General features: G+C 55.0%; 1 protein-coding gene across 12 annotated transcripts in view; it reads right to left on the reverse strand.

Annotated features, from left to right (window-relative positions):
• The window catches only part of TNS1 (tensin 1), a 202,565-nt gene that overhangs the window by 33,544 nt on the left and 154,984 nt on the right, over positions 1–14,037 (reverse strand). For 7 of the 12 annotated variants that reach the window (XM_043577781.1, XM_043577779.1, XM_043577780.1 and 4 more), the window contains one exon: positions 8,092–9,687. In XM_043577781.1, coding sequence (XP_043433716.1) covers positions 8,092–9,687 — 1,596 coding nt within the window. Of the gene's footprint in view, positions 1–2,410; positions 2,495–8,091; positions 9,688–14,037 lie in introns of all 12 variants that reach the window. The other 5 variants (XM_043577778.1, XM_043577777.1, XM_043577776.1 and 2 more) reach the window with 1 other exon arrangement.

Raw genomic sequence — 14,037 nt, forward strand, 5'->3', positions numbered from 1 at the left:
GTGGCCTGTTTGGGGATCTGATGTCTGCCCTTGAAAAGTGGGTCTGTTTTAATCCGAGGCCCTGAATCTCCCAGAGGGACAGAGAAAAATCTCCCCGGTTTGCTCAGAGCATCCTCCATGTCTAGGTGCCCCATATGGTGGCCACAAATGGTGGCCACCTCGCAGAGGAGAGGCCAGACTACTGAAGGGGCTTCCCAAATGTGGAGACATGAGGCCCTGGCACAAGGCAGTCAGACATCTGAGAACGATCACACCTCCTCAAGTCCTAAGGCAGGGGGATGGACAGGATGACCTCCAAAGAGCCAGGAGTCTGCAGAAGGGGGAAGACCCCGCATTCCACTCCCATGGGGACAGCCCCTCCCCCTGCAGTGCGCCCCATGGCACCAGTGGCCGGCCAGGGCTCTCGCATTCTTTGAACACAGTATCTCACTGTTGTCCCCCTTGGCAGGCTCAGATATGCCCCGGAGTGCTGGAGAGCGTGTCCCCTCTCTCTTGTCCTTCTCTGGGAGGGGAGACAGGGCATGGCTGGGGGGAGGGAAGAGAGTCCTGCTGTTCCTCAGCCAAGCTGGGACAGCTGGACACAAGCTTACAGCCAGTGTCAGAGAGAGAACACCCCTCCCTCGTGTCCCGTAGACTGACCCATCATAAAAATAGGCTTGCTCCCCACTTCCCTCCTTCCCCCCACCACCCTCAACCCCAAGACTTTCTCAGTCTCTTGAGCCTGTTCCCAGTCTGTCAGGGCCTCTGTCTCCCTACACACACACAGGCGCACACACATACTCTCTCTCTCTCTCACACACACACACACACACACGCACACACACACACACACACACACACACACACACACACACACTGCAAGTCTGGGCGCTGTAGCCCTAACACACATCAACACACCCGCTCTGGCCAAGCACAGCCACCCACCATCCGAGTCCCACGGACAAATGCCCTGGTGTCAGGCTTCATCACATGTCTCCCCTGCAGCCCCCGGACTGGCCACTTCCACCCCCACAGACCCAGCTCTTCTTTCCAGCCTTCCGATTTCCAAAAGACTGGATTCCTCAGCTCCAGGTGACGGGGCTGGGTGTCCGACGGCATGCCTGGGGCTCCGAAAGCCAGGGTATCCGGGAGGCCACCTGCTGGGCCAGGGCACCAGAAAGCCACACGGCGATCACACTAGCAGCCCCAGGGCAAGCCATGCCAGCTCCCCTCGGGACAGGCCCCCCCACCCCACAACTGCCCCCATCCCCCGGGCCCAACTGAACACTCCCCACCACTGGGCCGAGAAAGGGTGAAGGGAGGGGAGAGGAGGCGGACAGGGGGCATTCTGCTAGAGCCATCTCCCCGTTATCCACGGACTGGGAAGAGGAGGGGCTGTGCAAGCACCAGATACCGCCATTGGGAGTCAACAATCCCCATTGTCCCCTAAGCCTTTTCCCGGAACTGCAGCCTTCTTAACCTGGGCCTTCGGGCTTCGAGGCTCAGGGCACTGATAACGAGATTCCCTCCATAGAGCTAAAAGACTATGGGCCTTTACATCCGAGAGAGGCCAGGGGCAGACGTTAGTGGGCATCATCGAGCAGACACAGACCCTTGATAAAGGGTCCACCATACTGGAGGATATCAAGCCACCAACGTAAAATACACATGGCAGGGCTATGATCTCTCCATTTTTCACATTAGGCAATTGAGCCCTGAGTAATTAAGAGACCTGCCCAGGGTCACAGAGATGGGTCACAGGCAGAGCCAGGACCACACCCAGGGCTTCTGACGTTTGGCCATGGGTCCTAGGATCCGAGATTCAGGATGAGGTCAGAGGGCGTGCTGTATCCCCAGAGAGTAGTGTGCTCTAGAGTGGACAGAGCACAGATGTTCGCTTTTTGTTGTGAGCCTGGTGGCCCACGCAAAGCACAGCCTAGCTCCTACCGAGGCCCTGGCCCAGCAGCCTGAGTGGTCTGGCTAGGGTAGCCAGAGAGCTGGGCTGTCCTCACCCTTACTGAGCACACTCACGCAGTGGCCTGCGTGTCCACCGGGAGCCTGTAAGTTCATCTAGTCACCCCAGACCCTGTTCCCAGCAGATAAGGCCAAGGCAAAAGGCATCAGGCCTGTGTCCATGCAGAAGTGGGAGCACTCGCTCATGCAGAAAGGAGGGGGAGAGAGTGTGGAGAGAGGGAGGAGAGAGAAGTGGGGGGGGGGCAGTAAGGGGCTGGCAAAGAGAATGGGAAGAGATGGAAAGAAGAGAACAGAAGAGGGAAGGAAGAAAGATAAAGGGGAATGGAAAAATGAGGACAGAGGACTAGACTGGGCAAAAGTTTGGAAGAAGCGGCCCATGGAGCAGAGAGGAAGAGAAGCTGAGAGCCATAGTGAGGGCCGCAGACTTATCAGGGGGAAGGGGCAGAGGTGGACCAACCAGAGAGGGAGGGAGATCGGAGCCGGTGGAGAGGAGGCAGCTGGAAGCTCGTGTGCCCGATGCTCTGCAGCTTGGCGTTGTATGCTGCCCACCCCCACCCCGGGGAGCCGGCAGGGAGGGGGTGAGCGGGAGGGGATGACACCAGGCAAGGAAGGCACCACACCCACAGCACAGGGGGCAGGTGGACACGGGACACACGGAGAACGCAAGGGACAAGGCATTAAACAAGACGAAACAAAACAAAAACAAAGAGAAAATCAAGATTAGTTGGTGTTCTGAGTCTAGGATCTGACCACACGCTGGAGGGAGGTGGGAGGGTGTCAGACAAGAAGAGAGGGTCTTGCTTCTCCAATGGCCAGGCGGACCTCCCGCTGTCGGCAGGGACACCACAGCTCTTTCTTTTCTAACCCCAGCATGGGGCGAGCAGGTGCCAGCCAGACACCAGGAGACTACAGTCCTGTCGACACACACACCCGCCCTCACCATCGGCCTGGCCCCATCCCAGAACCTGTCTCCTCTCATGGTCACCTGCCTCTTCCTGGCCTCAGCTGTGATCCTACCAGCCTGGCCCAAGGGCCACACTCCCTAGCCTCCTAGCACCCCTCTGCCCTTCACCTTTCCCTCACACGTACCTTAGGTAACCTTCTTCCCCGGAGCCCCTTACATTTCTACTGCTGCCCAAAGCTGCTGGGCACCACCAAAAAGTCGTTAAAATGAGCCCACCTGAATGCACTGGAAAGACCTACTATGTCATCCTTTAATCCACCGTCACTGACCTCCTGACACCTCAGGGGCCGCACAGGGAACCAGGCTCCTTCACCAACCCTCTGCTTCACAAGCTGCTCCACACCAGTTTCTTGGCCACTTCGTCTTCATGCCTCCCACCGTCAAATGTGGGAGGCTCTGGGACTCAGTCCTAGGACCTCTTCTGTATCCGTGCTCACCCCTAGGTGCCATATGCAATGCCACACTTCACGTGACATCACATACTGGCATCATAACACCCGCATTTTTAAACTCCAACCTCTCCCCTTGGTGGTTTCGAGGGCATCCCAAATCGATCACGGCCAAACTCACACTTAGGACACTTCCCCCAAGCCTGCTCTTCCCACACCTTATCCATCTCAGGAAAGAGCAACTCCACCCTTTAGTTGCTCAGACCCAAAACCCTAGAGCGGTCCTTGACTTGTTCACATCCCACCTCTAGCCTTGATGGCTCCACCTTCAAAACTGTCCACAACCTGAGCACTTCTCACCATCTCCACAGCCACCGCCCTGATCAATAGCGGCAGCCTCCTCACCGGTCTCCTCCCTTCCATCCTGGCCACACCGATCCTTCTAGAGCAAGTCGGATGATGTCACTGCTCTGCACACAGCACACAGAGTACCAAAGTTCTCACGATCACGTACAAGGCCCACTGCAAGCCGGCCCCCACTCCCACCACCTCTCTGACTTCATGCCCCGCTAGGCTCCTCACATCAGGCACCCCCCCACCTCAGGGCCTTTGCACCTGCTGTTCCATCTGCTCATTCCCTCGTGGCCCGGTGAAGCCTCCTCCGATCCTATGTAAAGTGCAACCACCCATCTACCCTCTACCCCTCACTGACGCTTGACTGCTTTAACTTATCTCTATGGCACTTATCAGCAATCTGACATATTATGCATGTGTTTGCTTACTTGTTTTTTGTCCATCTCCCCCATGAAGGCAAGGATTTTTACCTGCTTTGTTTACCTCCATTTTCCCAGAGCCTAGACTAACACAGACTAGGGATTCATGCTGAATGAATGACTGAATGGGCCTCGATGCCATCTCCTATTTCCATGATGAAATGTAAATGTTGGGTTCTCAATTTGAGGTCCCAAAGCTTGATACAGGTATTTCCCTATATCTGTATTCATCTGTTATTCTTGCTTCACAAAGAGGTATCTCACTTCCTGCTCCTCCACCGTCTTCACTTCTGCGGTGACCCACTGTCCCTGTCTTCTCTCACTGTCCTGAACATTCCGTCTCAGTCCCCTTCCTCTCTCTTCTCCTCAGGGCCATTTCGTCCCACTTTTCTCTCCATGCCCCCTGACACCGAGATCTCATCCACGCCCAAAGCTGTGACCTACATCTTTGCGAGGATGACTCCAAAATCAGTAGTTCTTTCCACTCTTTCAAGCTCCAGTTCCAAATGTTTAGCTGCTTTCCATACGTCTCTCCCACCTGCAGGCTCACCGTCACCTCCAGACTCAACCCAGGGAACACTGGCGTCTCCGTCTCACACAAAATCTACTTGTCCTCCTAACTCCGGGCTGGTTAGTGGAACTAGCATTCTGCCCCTATTCGTGGAGCCTCAGAATAATCGTTGATGTCTTCCTCTCCTTCACCCACTCCATCCAATCAACTTGTAAATGCATTGGTTCTACTCCCGCGGCTTCCTTGACACTTTTCTTTTTCATCTCCACGGTCAGCACCTTAATGCAATCCCCCAACCCAGTCTACCTAATAAGCAACTACACCTCCTTAACTCAAACAAGGTCTCCTCTTTTGTACCCTTCCTGCCCAGATTCACCAGCTACATCTTCCTAAATTACAGCTTTCACCATGGCTTTCTCCCGACTAAACACAGTCATGGGTTCCTACATTGCCACCAGGTAAGATTCAAGCTCCTTGGTCTGGTATTTTAAGACCGACCAGAGGCAGGCCCCAGGCTACCTTTCTTGGCCTCTCACACTACCTAAATTGCTCTCAACCTACTCTATCCATCAAACACTTCTGCCTTCGTGGCTTCACTAAAAACCCTCTCTCTCCTATGACGCCACCCACTTTCAAACTCCTACTCATCTTCCAAGGCTCTATCTAAAACCCACACGCAACTCACTCCTCAATCTCCCCAGCGGATACTGATCTTTCCTTTTTCTTCATTCCCACAGAACTTTCCCCATGTCTCACTTATTAGGGATGACTTCATTTTAAAGTTCTAGTTCTTTTTCCCCTGACTAAACTCCAGACTCCTTTAAGGATAAGATTCACACCTGATTTCCAGCATGCACTGAAATCTCTACCTCTAGAGACATCTGAGATCAGTCCAGTCACATAATCAGGATCATACGGTAACATGAACTCGACAACTCTGGCTTCTATCTCTTTTTCCTGCCTTCTTGCACTGGCTAGGGTATCCAATACAATGTTAAATGATAGCAGTGATACTAGGCATGTTTATTTTGTTCCTAGTGTAACAGGAATGCTTCTAACCTTTCACACGCAAGTGTGATGCACGCTACAGGCTTCTGGTGCCTACCCTTTATCAGGTTAAGAAAACTACCCCTATGTTCTCTGAGATCCAAGCTTAAATAAGATAGGAGGACCTGTCCGATCAAAGTGGAATGAGCCAGGGATATAGTATTAAGGTACAGAGGAGGTATTGAGCCTAGGGAAGAAAAGGCAGACCTGTGGGAGACAAGCCAGGAAAAACCAGATCAGGTTCATGGCCATGAAGAGGCTCTCCCTCGGGTCTAAGCTTCCTGAGTTACTCATGCTGAAGCTTACGTTCCAGCTTCTGGCAGAAGAATGTACAAGAAGCAGCAAGAAGCAGTCCTGGTATATTCCCTGACTCCCATACTGTTGCACGCGATGATCCTGACAGTGCATCTGTACCTACACAAGCACGTCAGACACTCTGCAGGGCAAACAGGACCCGCTGACATAGGAAATACTTCCATGGCAGGGCATGAACCAAAGAGGTCCCTTCATGGCCCTGGGGACCAAACATATCTGTCCTCTCTATGCATCTCATCCCTTCTCTGACTGAGGTAGAGAAGATGAAATTAGGGCTGGAGACAGAGACGCTGTACCAACGACATCTCTCCCTTCCTGTGACTCCTTGGCAGCCAAAGCCTGAGCAGCTAAGGATATGGATGTTGACAGTCAAAACCTCAGAAGCCGGTAGGAGAGAAAAGGGCTGAGGGGAGACGCACTATAAGATGAACACACTTCTGGAGCCATTCAGGTATGGCTTCCTTTAGAGCAAGCTCCAGGAGAACTACACAGAAGGGTTTTCTGGTAGGGGGGGAGGGAATTCACTCTGTTTCCCCAGAGAATCTGCCCCCCAGATCCTGCCTATCATTAGGCTAGAGGGTTACCATTCATCGGGCCACCTCAACTCTGTAAAATATTAAGAGGACCACATCCCTCTCCCTTGACCAAAATCTGTGACAAAGAAGCCAGGGCCCAGATGTGGGACAAAGCAAAAGACGGCAGCTCCCTGTGGACCACTCCATAAAGCATTTCACGTCTAGAGCTATAGAGCTACTCATCCCATGTTTGACTCCCCACTAAAAGCAATGATGTTCTCGTGGGCCAGCTCTCTAGGCGAGGTGAGACCCTGATTACCAACTTCCATGGTGTAAATACTTTCATGGCGGCCAATTTGAAGTTGCTGACAGTGGAAGTGGGGACTGTGCTCTGCTCTGAAGTACAGCAGGGCATCTATGTCCCACACCCCAATCCTGAACCCAATCCAATAGCCAGCTGGCCTGCCCTCAGCTACTTCCCCAAGCTCACTGTCCATCCCCAGGGAGGGTGTCTCCTCTCTCCTACAGCTGGCACGGTGACTCAGCTTCCCCTAAATTTAGGGAAAAGGGTGGAGGGCAGAGTCAGCCTCCCAGGCTCCTCTTCTTCTCCCTGAACTCCCACCACCCTGTCAGCTGAGGGGCTTGGCACAAGGTCCCCTAGCCCCAGTCTCTAGTCCATCCCCGCCCGGCCTTACCTCCACAATGAAAAACACCCCCAGGATTTCCCACCCGGTGTGGCTGTCCCCATGGAATGGTCATAGGCTTAGGCCATTAAGAAGGAAGGGAGACCTTCTGGTCCCTCCCAACATGGCTCTGCACACTCGGCCATTTCTTGCCTTTATCTCCCCAGTGAGCTCTCTGGTCACCCCATCCTCTCTCCTCTCTCCAGGAAGATGAGCCCATTCTCTGATAGGAAACAGAGTTTGGTTCCTCAGTGCCTGCTTCTCATACAGAGCAGGTCCAAAAGCCAGGACTAACAAGACAGTTGAACAAGAAGGGGACCTTGGCCTCCCCACCAAAAATGAGACATATCTTGAAAGGACTCACCAGGGTTGAACACTCGGGTAGAGCCCAAGGCCTTTAGGAGACCCTTTCTATCTTTGTTATGCCTCTGAGTCTACAGAGGCCTCCCCCCAGCCTTCTCCACACCTTCCCCCTAGGAACTGAAGTCTGAGGACAGCAGGCAGTTGCAGAAAGCATCATCTCTCTGCATAGAGAATCTGTACTCCAGCCCCAAAGTCACCACTTCCAAGAAGCTTTCCCTGATTGCCCTAGGTGGTAAGCCTTGCTTTCCCTCCGGCTCTGGGGCTTTGGTCTCCACCTCTGTCACAGCACACTTTACATTCCTGCGTAGCTGTCCCTTAACTAGACAGTAAACTCCCTGAAGGCAGGAACTGAAAGACACTGATCTTTGAATCTCAATGCCTGGCTTACAGCCTAACAGACAACGAATACAGGAAGGGACGGCTAGGACGAGGCTCCTGACAGCCTCTCCTCCAGGTCCAAGCGGCACCTGCCAAGGGGCGACGGCTGTGCCTACACCTCCTCCCCGCAGCGAGACCAACCAAGACCAAAGAGGGAAGGGGAGGGGATTCCTAAGACTGATGGCCCACGAGGCCCTTACCTGCTACCCGGTGGGCCACCAGCCCCTCCAGGTTCAGTGGCTCCTCTTCTGGAGTGCGGGAGGGGTCTGAAGTCACTTCCTTTGGTGGGAGCTGAGGCTGAGCAGTGAGGCCAGGGAGAGAGGCTGGGGGCTGCTGAGGCCCTGGAGGGCTATGGGTAGTTGGAAGGAAGGCAGACGAGGAGGAGGAGGCTGGGCTCTTTGGACGGAAACTCTGGTTGGGCCCACCTGGACACGGCTGATAATCGTAAGGTGAGTAAGCCCTGCCAGGAGGGAAGGACTCCAGGGAAGCCCGTGGGGCCGGCTCAGGGGCTCCCAAGGAATGCCCACTGGGGATGTAGCCAGATCTGGACTGGGTCAGTGGATGGGGCTGACAGGAGGAGCCGGAGAGCGGCTGGGAGGACAGCGGGGAAGCCCCTGGCCAGGCCCCTGGGACACTCTGGGACTTGTGCAGGGGGGCGGCGGCCGTCGGTTCCAAATCCAGCATGAGCATGTTGAGTGTTTCGATGGACTGCTCGATCTCCTGCTGGGAGGCTGCTCTTGGGAACTCAGGGAGGCCGGGGATGGGGGTCTCTGCCAGCGGCTGGGGGCTGGGCCTGCTGGGCCCGAGACTCTCCAAGTAGCCTCTATCCTGCTGGCGAGGAGGGGGACGAGGCTGCTGCTGCTGCTGCTGTGGCTGCTGCTGCTGTTGCTGCTGCTGCTGCCAGGAATTCAGGCCCCTCTGCACGGCCTCCCGGCTGCTGCCCCCACGGGCCGGAGCTGGGGGCAACTGGGGCTCGGTTTCTGGAAAGGACTGAGAGCGGAACATACCGCTGGGGTCATGGCCATAGTGGGAGGTGGTCATTGGCTGCGGCCAGGCTGGGTGGGGCCCCTCCCGCTGGTAGCCGGCTAAACCCTCCTGTGCGGAGTAGGAGGGCCGCATGGGGGCCGTGTGGCCAGCGTGGGCAGGCACCGACCGGCTGGCGGACTCATAGGCGTAGCCCCCACCGTTGACCATAGGTTCCGCGGGATAGGGCTTGTCCAGACCGTTGGTCAGTGAGGACAGGGCCTCTGGGTAGCCCCCCTCGCTGGTGTTGGTGACCCCATCCAGGGAGGACAGTGTGCCCATGCTGCCCACGCTGTGCCCATCCTGGTTGGGCAACTCGTCATCCAGGATGTCCGTCTCCCGCTCAGATGCCAAGGCCCCACCGTTGACGTGCACCTGGGCCGGGACGACATGGCGGCCAGGGGAGGGCACGGCAGGGCCCCCCGCTGGGCGGGACCGGAGATGCTGGGTATGGTACATGGCGCCTTGCTTCTCTCTCTCTACGCCGAAGCCGCTGAGCAGACGGTCCAGCTCCCGCTTCTCCTCAGGACTCAGGGCAGCAGGGGCACTGGAGGGGCCAGGGGCAGGCTCATCGGTCTTGTCTGTCTTGGTGGAGGCTGTGGAGTTGCCGGAGTCACTGCTCACGGAGAGGGTGTGCTCTACGTGGTTGGGGGTGGCCGACAGGACAGGACGGGTGGCATTGACGGCTCCGGTGCTGCCGTGCAGGGAGTCCTTCTTCTTCACCTTGGCATACAGGCTCCCGTCCAGAGGCCCCTGAGTGTGTCCCACCACCTCTGTAAGAGAGCCGCGGGGGGAACAACAATCAGCAGACGTCAGTGGGAGGCAATGACATCTCCTCCCCAAGGAAAGGAGCCAAGAGCTTCCGTTCCCTAGACCCTAAAATCTCCTCACACCACCCGAGATAGAGCTGAGGTCAGAGGATATAGGGGAGGAGGACAAAGGGACCCCTACCCCAGGCTCTTGGGCCCCAACACCCGGCTTCAGGGCCAAACAGTGAAGTCTAAGACTGGCTGGGGTGCTCTGGGAGCAAGATGCCCCAGTTCAAAGCCTGGCTCTGGTATCTCCCCAGCTTCCCAAAGACCTGGAGGTACTGGGTCAAGATGGAGTTCGGCCAAGCCAGCACTCCCCGTGCTTTCCCTCTGAATGCTGGGCTCATGGGCTTCTGGAAAGGGGGTTCAGGGGCCGGGGTGGCATGGGAAACATCTTAGGAATCCAGAACACAAAAGGAGATGTTCTCATCCAGGAAGGGTTTCCCCTGTGTCATTTTGTCTGCACACAGCTCTGGTGACCCCATGAGCAATACTTTCTCTGAAAGGAAAGAGTGAGCACTGGGTGGCTCAGGGCCAAAGGGCTGACTCAGGAACGAAGAACTTCCCCACCCAGAGGGACTCGGTGATTTCACACCCTGTACAGTCAGCAGCCCAGCTTCCAGCCCCGACACACACACACGCGCGCACGCGCACACATGCACACACGCACAAGCACCTCCCCTCCCCTCACTCCGAGGCAGGCCCCCAGCTGGCAAGAAAAGAAAGTCCCCTCCCAAAAACTGCACAAACTCCAGCCAGACACCAACAGTCACACACACACCAACCACACACGGGAAAACCAGACACAAAGACATCCAGAGACACACACACACCAGCTCATAATCACCCAAGTCGAACACCCAGCAGCCAAATCAAACGCCCTGGTGTGCTCTTGAGGTACACGAGACAGGTGACCTCGAGACGCCAATCACCTTGCTAGGCACCTTTACACACACATTATTTCTAATCCTGTGAGTCAGCGAGTTTTACACCTACTTTAAGGATGGAAGAAACTGAGGTTCACAGAAGTGAAACCATTTATCTGCAGATACACAGTATCTGGTAAAGCGAGGATTTAAAATCAGAGATTTAAAATCACTTAAAAGTCAATTAAAATACAACTAAATTAAAAGCAAAATTGAAATCAGAACTTCAAAGACCATGCAATTTCTATTATTCCATTCTCGTATCACTCACACACACACACACACACACACACACACAGTAAAATAAACACATAAAAGGCAGCAATACCCAAAAATAAATACTTAAATTTAAAGCCACAATCATTCCAGAAAATACAAGCTCCTACCATGCCCAAGGATAGGCCCTCAGGCCAGAAGTGGCAGCCTCTAAAAATAAACACTCATACAGAAGCCCACGGCCAAAAACAAGTGATCAGACAACCACAAAACAGGAACATCCTGATCAACACACACACACACACACAAACCACAGGCCAACCAAATGACATCACCGGGAGCAGGCACAGAGGTGCCGGCAAGGCACACGGTCCACACACACCCCCCGGGGGCTGGATGCTCTGCCCATTCACTTAACTCTCCAGAACCATCTATCTGTCCCCAGTTTTCCCTGGGGCTTTGGGATGCCGGCCGGCAGCAGGCCCCAAGTGATAGGGGGCCAGAGTGTGGCCACAGCCCTAGGCTCACAGGGATGGGTCTGGTCTGAATCAGACATAGGTCTGAATCTCCAGCGGTCTGCTCCCTGTGCCAGGTCCCCTAATAGTTGTTAAGATGCAGATACAAGCATGGCTGCCTCTTCTAAGTGGCCTGTCACCGTCTGTAAGGTGTCGAAGCTACTAAAGGAGAGAGGCTGTCCTTCGTGCCATATCCTCTAAAGAACTGGGCTCCTTGCTACACCAAATAAGAGACCCCAGCTGACTGCTTCCCTAGCCGGAAGCATTGCCGACAAGGGCTCTCCTCCACTCAGACTTCCGAGGGTGGTGCCGTGAGAGTGGGCCCCTCGCAGCAGTCAGAGGAGGCTGGAGGGCTGTCCTTCCTTCTCTCTGTGCCTGGAAAGCTGCTGGCACCAGAGAAACAGGCCCATTCCGGGGCCCTGGCCCCACTCTGCAGCTCACACGGCGAGACGCCAGGTGCCTTCCGGGCCAGGGAGCTCCTGCATCCCCTGCACCTCCTAATCCCCCAAGCCCATGCTCATGTGGTCTGGGAAGCAGGGGGGACAGCAAAGCAAAGGGTGGTGTGTCCAGTACGCTCCCCATCTGCACTTAGGGTCGATGAGAACCGCTGGGTGCAAACCAGTGCGAACCTGTAAGTATCCTTTCCTTCTGGGAGAAAGTGGACCCACTCCTGCATCTCACTCGGGTTCATAAAAGAAGAGCTTTTGGCAAGAGAGCTAAGAGAGCGTTCCCGGAGGCAGGGAGGAAGAATTCACACTAATTACCACTACACTACCTGATATCTCGTCCCTTTTGGCCCCTTCATTGATTCTGACAACGTCAAAATTAAGCTCATTCTGCCATGTAATCTACTCCCAAGGGGTCCACTGTTTGCAGCAACATCAGGAACAGTAACTGCCAGGCCACTGAGGCTGAGTAAGAAAATGGAAGAAGTAAAAATTGTTGAACTAAATCTTTTTTCCAAAGTAACAAACGGAAATGTCTATTGCTGTCTTCCAAAAAGGAGCCAGCTGCTTCTGACCACCCAGTGCTGGCTACATGTTCCGGGCTCTTCTGCACCTTCACTGGTCTTCCTTTTCACATCAGGGGGAGACAGTGAGGACACCCCAGACCCATCCCGGGTCTGTCTAGTCCCCGTGAGGGTTCACTGAAACCCCAGCGTGTCAGCATGACCCCAGCGGAGGCACGCACCCCCGTTCCTTCTAAAGGAGATAAAGTGCTCCCCGCACCCCACACCGGTACGCACATGCCCATCATTCCCTTCTGCCCATCCACCGTGGCCGCGTTAAGTGCTATTTAGCAGGACCACAAGAAGCCGGAACATAGCGCTGGTTTCAATCTATTAAGGCAGGAAGGGCAAAAGAGAGAGGCAGGCAGAGTAAGGAGGAGGGTGAAACAGAGAGCCAGAGAAGAGGGACTTTAGAAAGGTGGGGGGAGATGGCTTTGAGGCTCTAAACCTGAGGGGCCACCAGATTCAACTCACAGTCCCAGAAGCCTCCAGGGGCATGACCAGTTCAGGTAAATCCTCTCAGTTGAGAGGGTGCTGGGCATCCAGGGGCAGGGAGCAGGGGGTAGAGGAAGAACCTGCCTGGTTGGTGGGGCCGTGGGGACAGGAGGAACCTGTCACCAGCATGGGTGACGGTGGAACAGAAAGCTAAACTTCAGGGGAAACACGAGTTACAAGCAGCCCGGAGTGGAGAGCTCCCAGCCCCAAGGCCAAGCCAGCCAGAACGTCCTGTCTCATGGGCCTTCTCCCTGGCCATTGCTCTAGGGAAGCCGAGAAGCCTGCAGTCCTTTCAAGGCCCCACTTGCTTTGTCTGACTACATCTCCTGGCTCTCCCCTGCAGCTGCTCCGAACCCGCACTCCACCCTCGACGCTGAGCTTCATTGCACCAAGAGGCCCTTATTCCACAGCGGCCGTACTCCAGATGTGTGAGTCACGCTTTTGGAAAGCCCTGAGGAAAATCCCCAGCTGACTTGGATGTGGACCTACTCCCTAGGCTCCTGCCAGCAGGCCTCGGAGGTGTGTGCGGTGCTAGAAGGCGCGGCACAGGCCAGGATGCAGGGAAGGAGGGACGCATCCATCCCATACGCTTCAACCAGAATGAAAGAAACATGGGTGCAAAGGTGATATGGGTTTAGGGCAGGTGTTTCCCAATTTTGATGTTCATAAGCATCTCCTCCAGGGATTGGTTAAAAACATGTAGATTCGGGGGCCCCGCCCCCAAAGATTTTCACTCATAGGTCTGGGGTGAGGCCAAAGAGCAGTGTTTTAGCTCTCCCAAGGTTCTGGGACTCACACAGGTGGATAACATCTTGGGAAACCCTGATCCCGGTGGTCAGCACTTTGGACTCTGAGATTAAAGATCCTCACTTCTCTTACTAATGTCTAGTGGAGAAATTTTCTTGTTTAGATGTCAGGACAGATGGCCTGACCATAAAGAATAAAAGGTGCCAGGGGCACCGGGGTGGCTCAGTAGGTTAAGCGTCCGACTTCGGCTCGGGTCACGATCTCGCGGTCCGTAAGTTCGAGCCCTGCATCGGGCTCTGTGCTGACAGCTCGGAGCCTGGAGCCTGTTTCAGATTCTGTGTCTCCCTCCCTCTCTCTGACCCTCCCCCATTCATGCTGTGTCCCTCTCTGTCCCAAAAATAAAGAA

This window comes from Prionailurus bengalensis, chromosome C1 (genome assembly GCF_016509475.1).
Source record: "Prionailurus bengalensis isolate Pbe53 chromosome C1, Fcat_Pben_1.1_paternal_pri, whole genome shotgun sequence".
Taxonomy (NCBI): domain Eukaryota; kingdom Metazoa; phylum Chordata; class Mammalia; order Carnivora; family Felidae; genus Prionailurus; species Prionailurus bengalensis.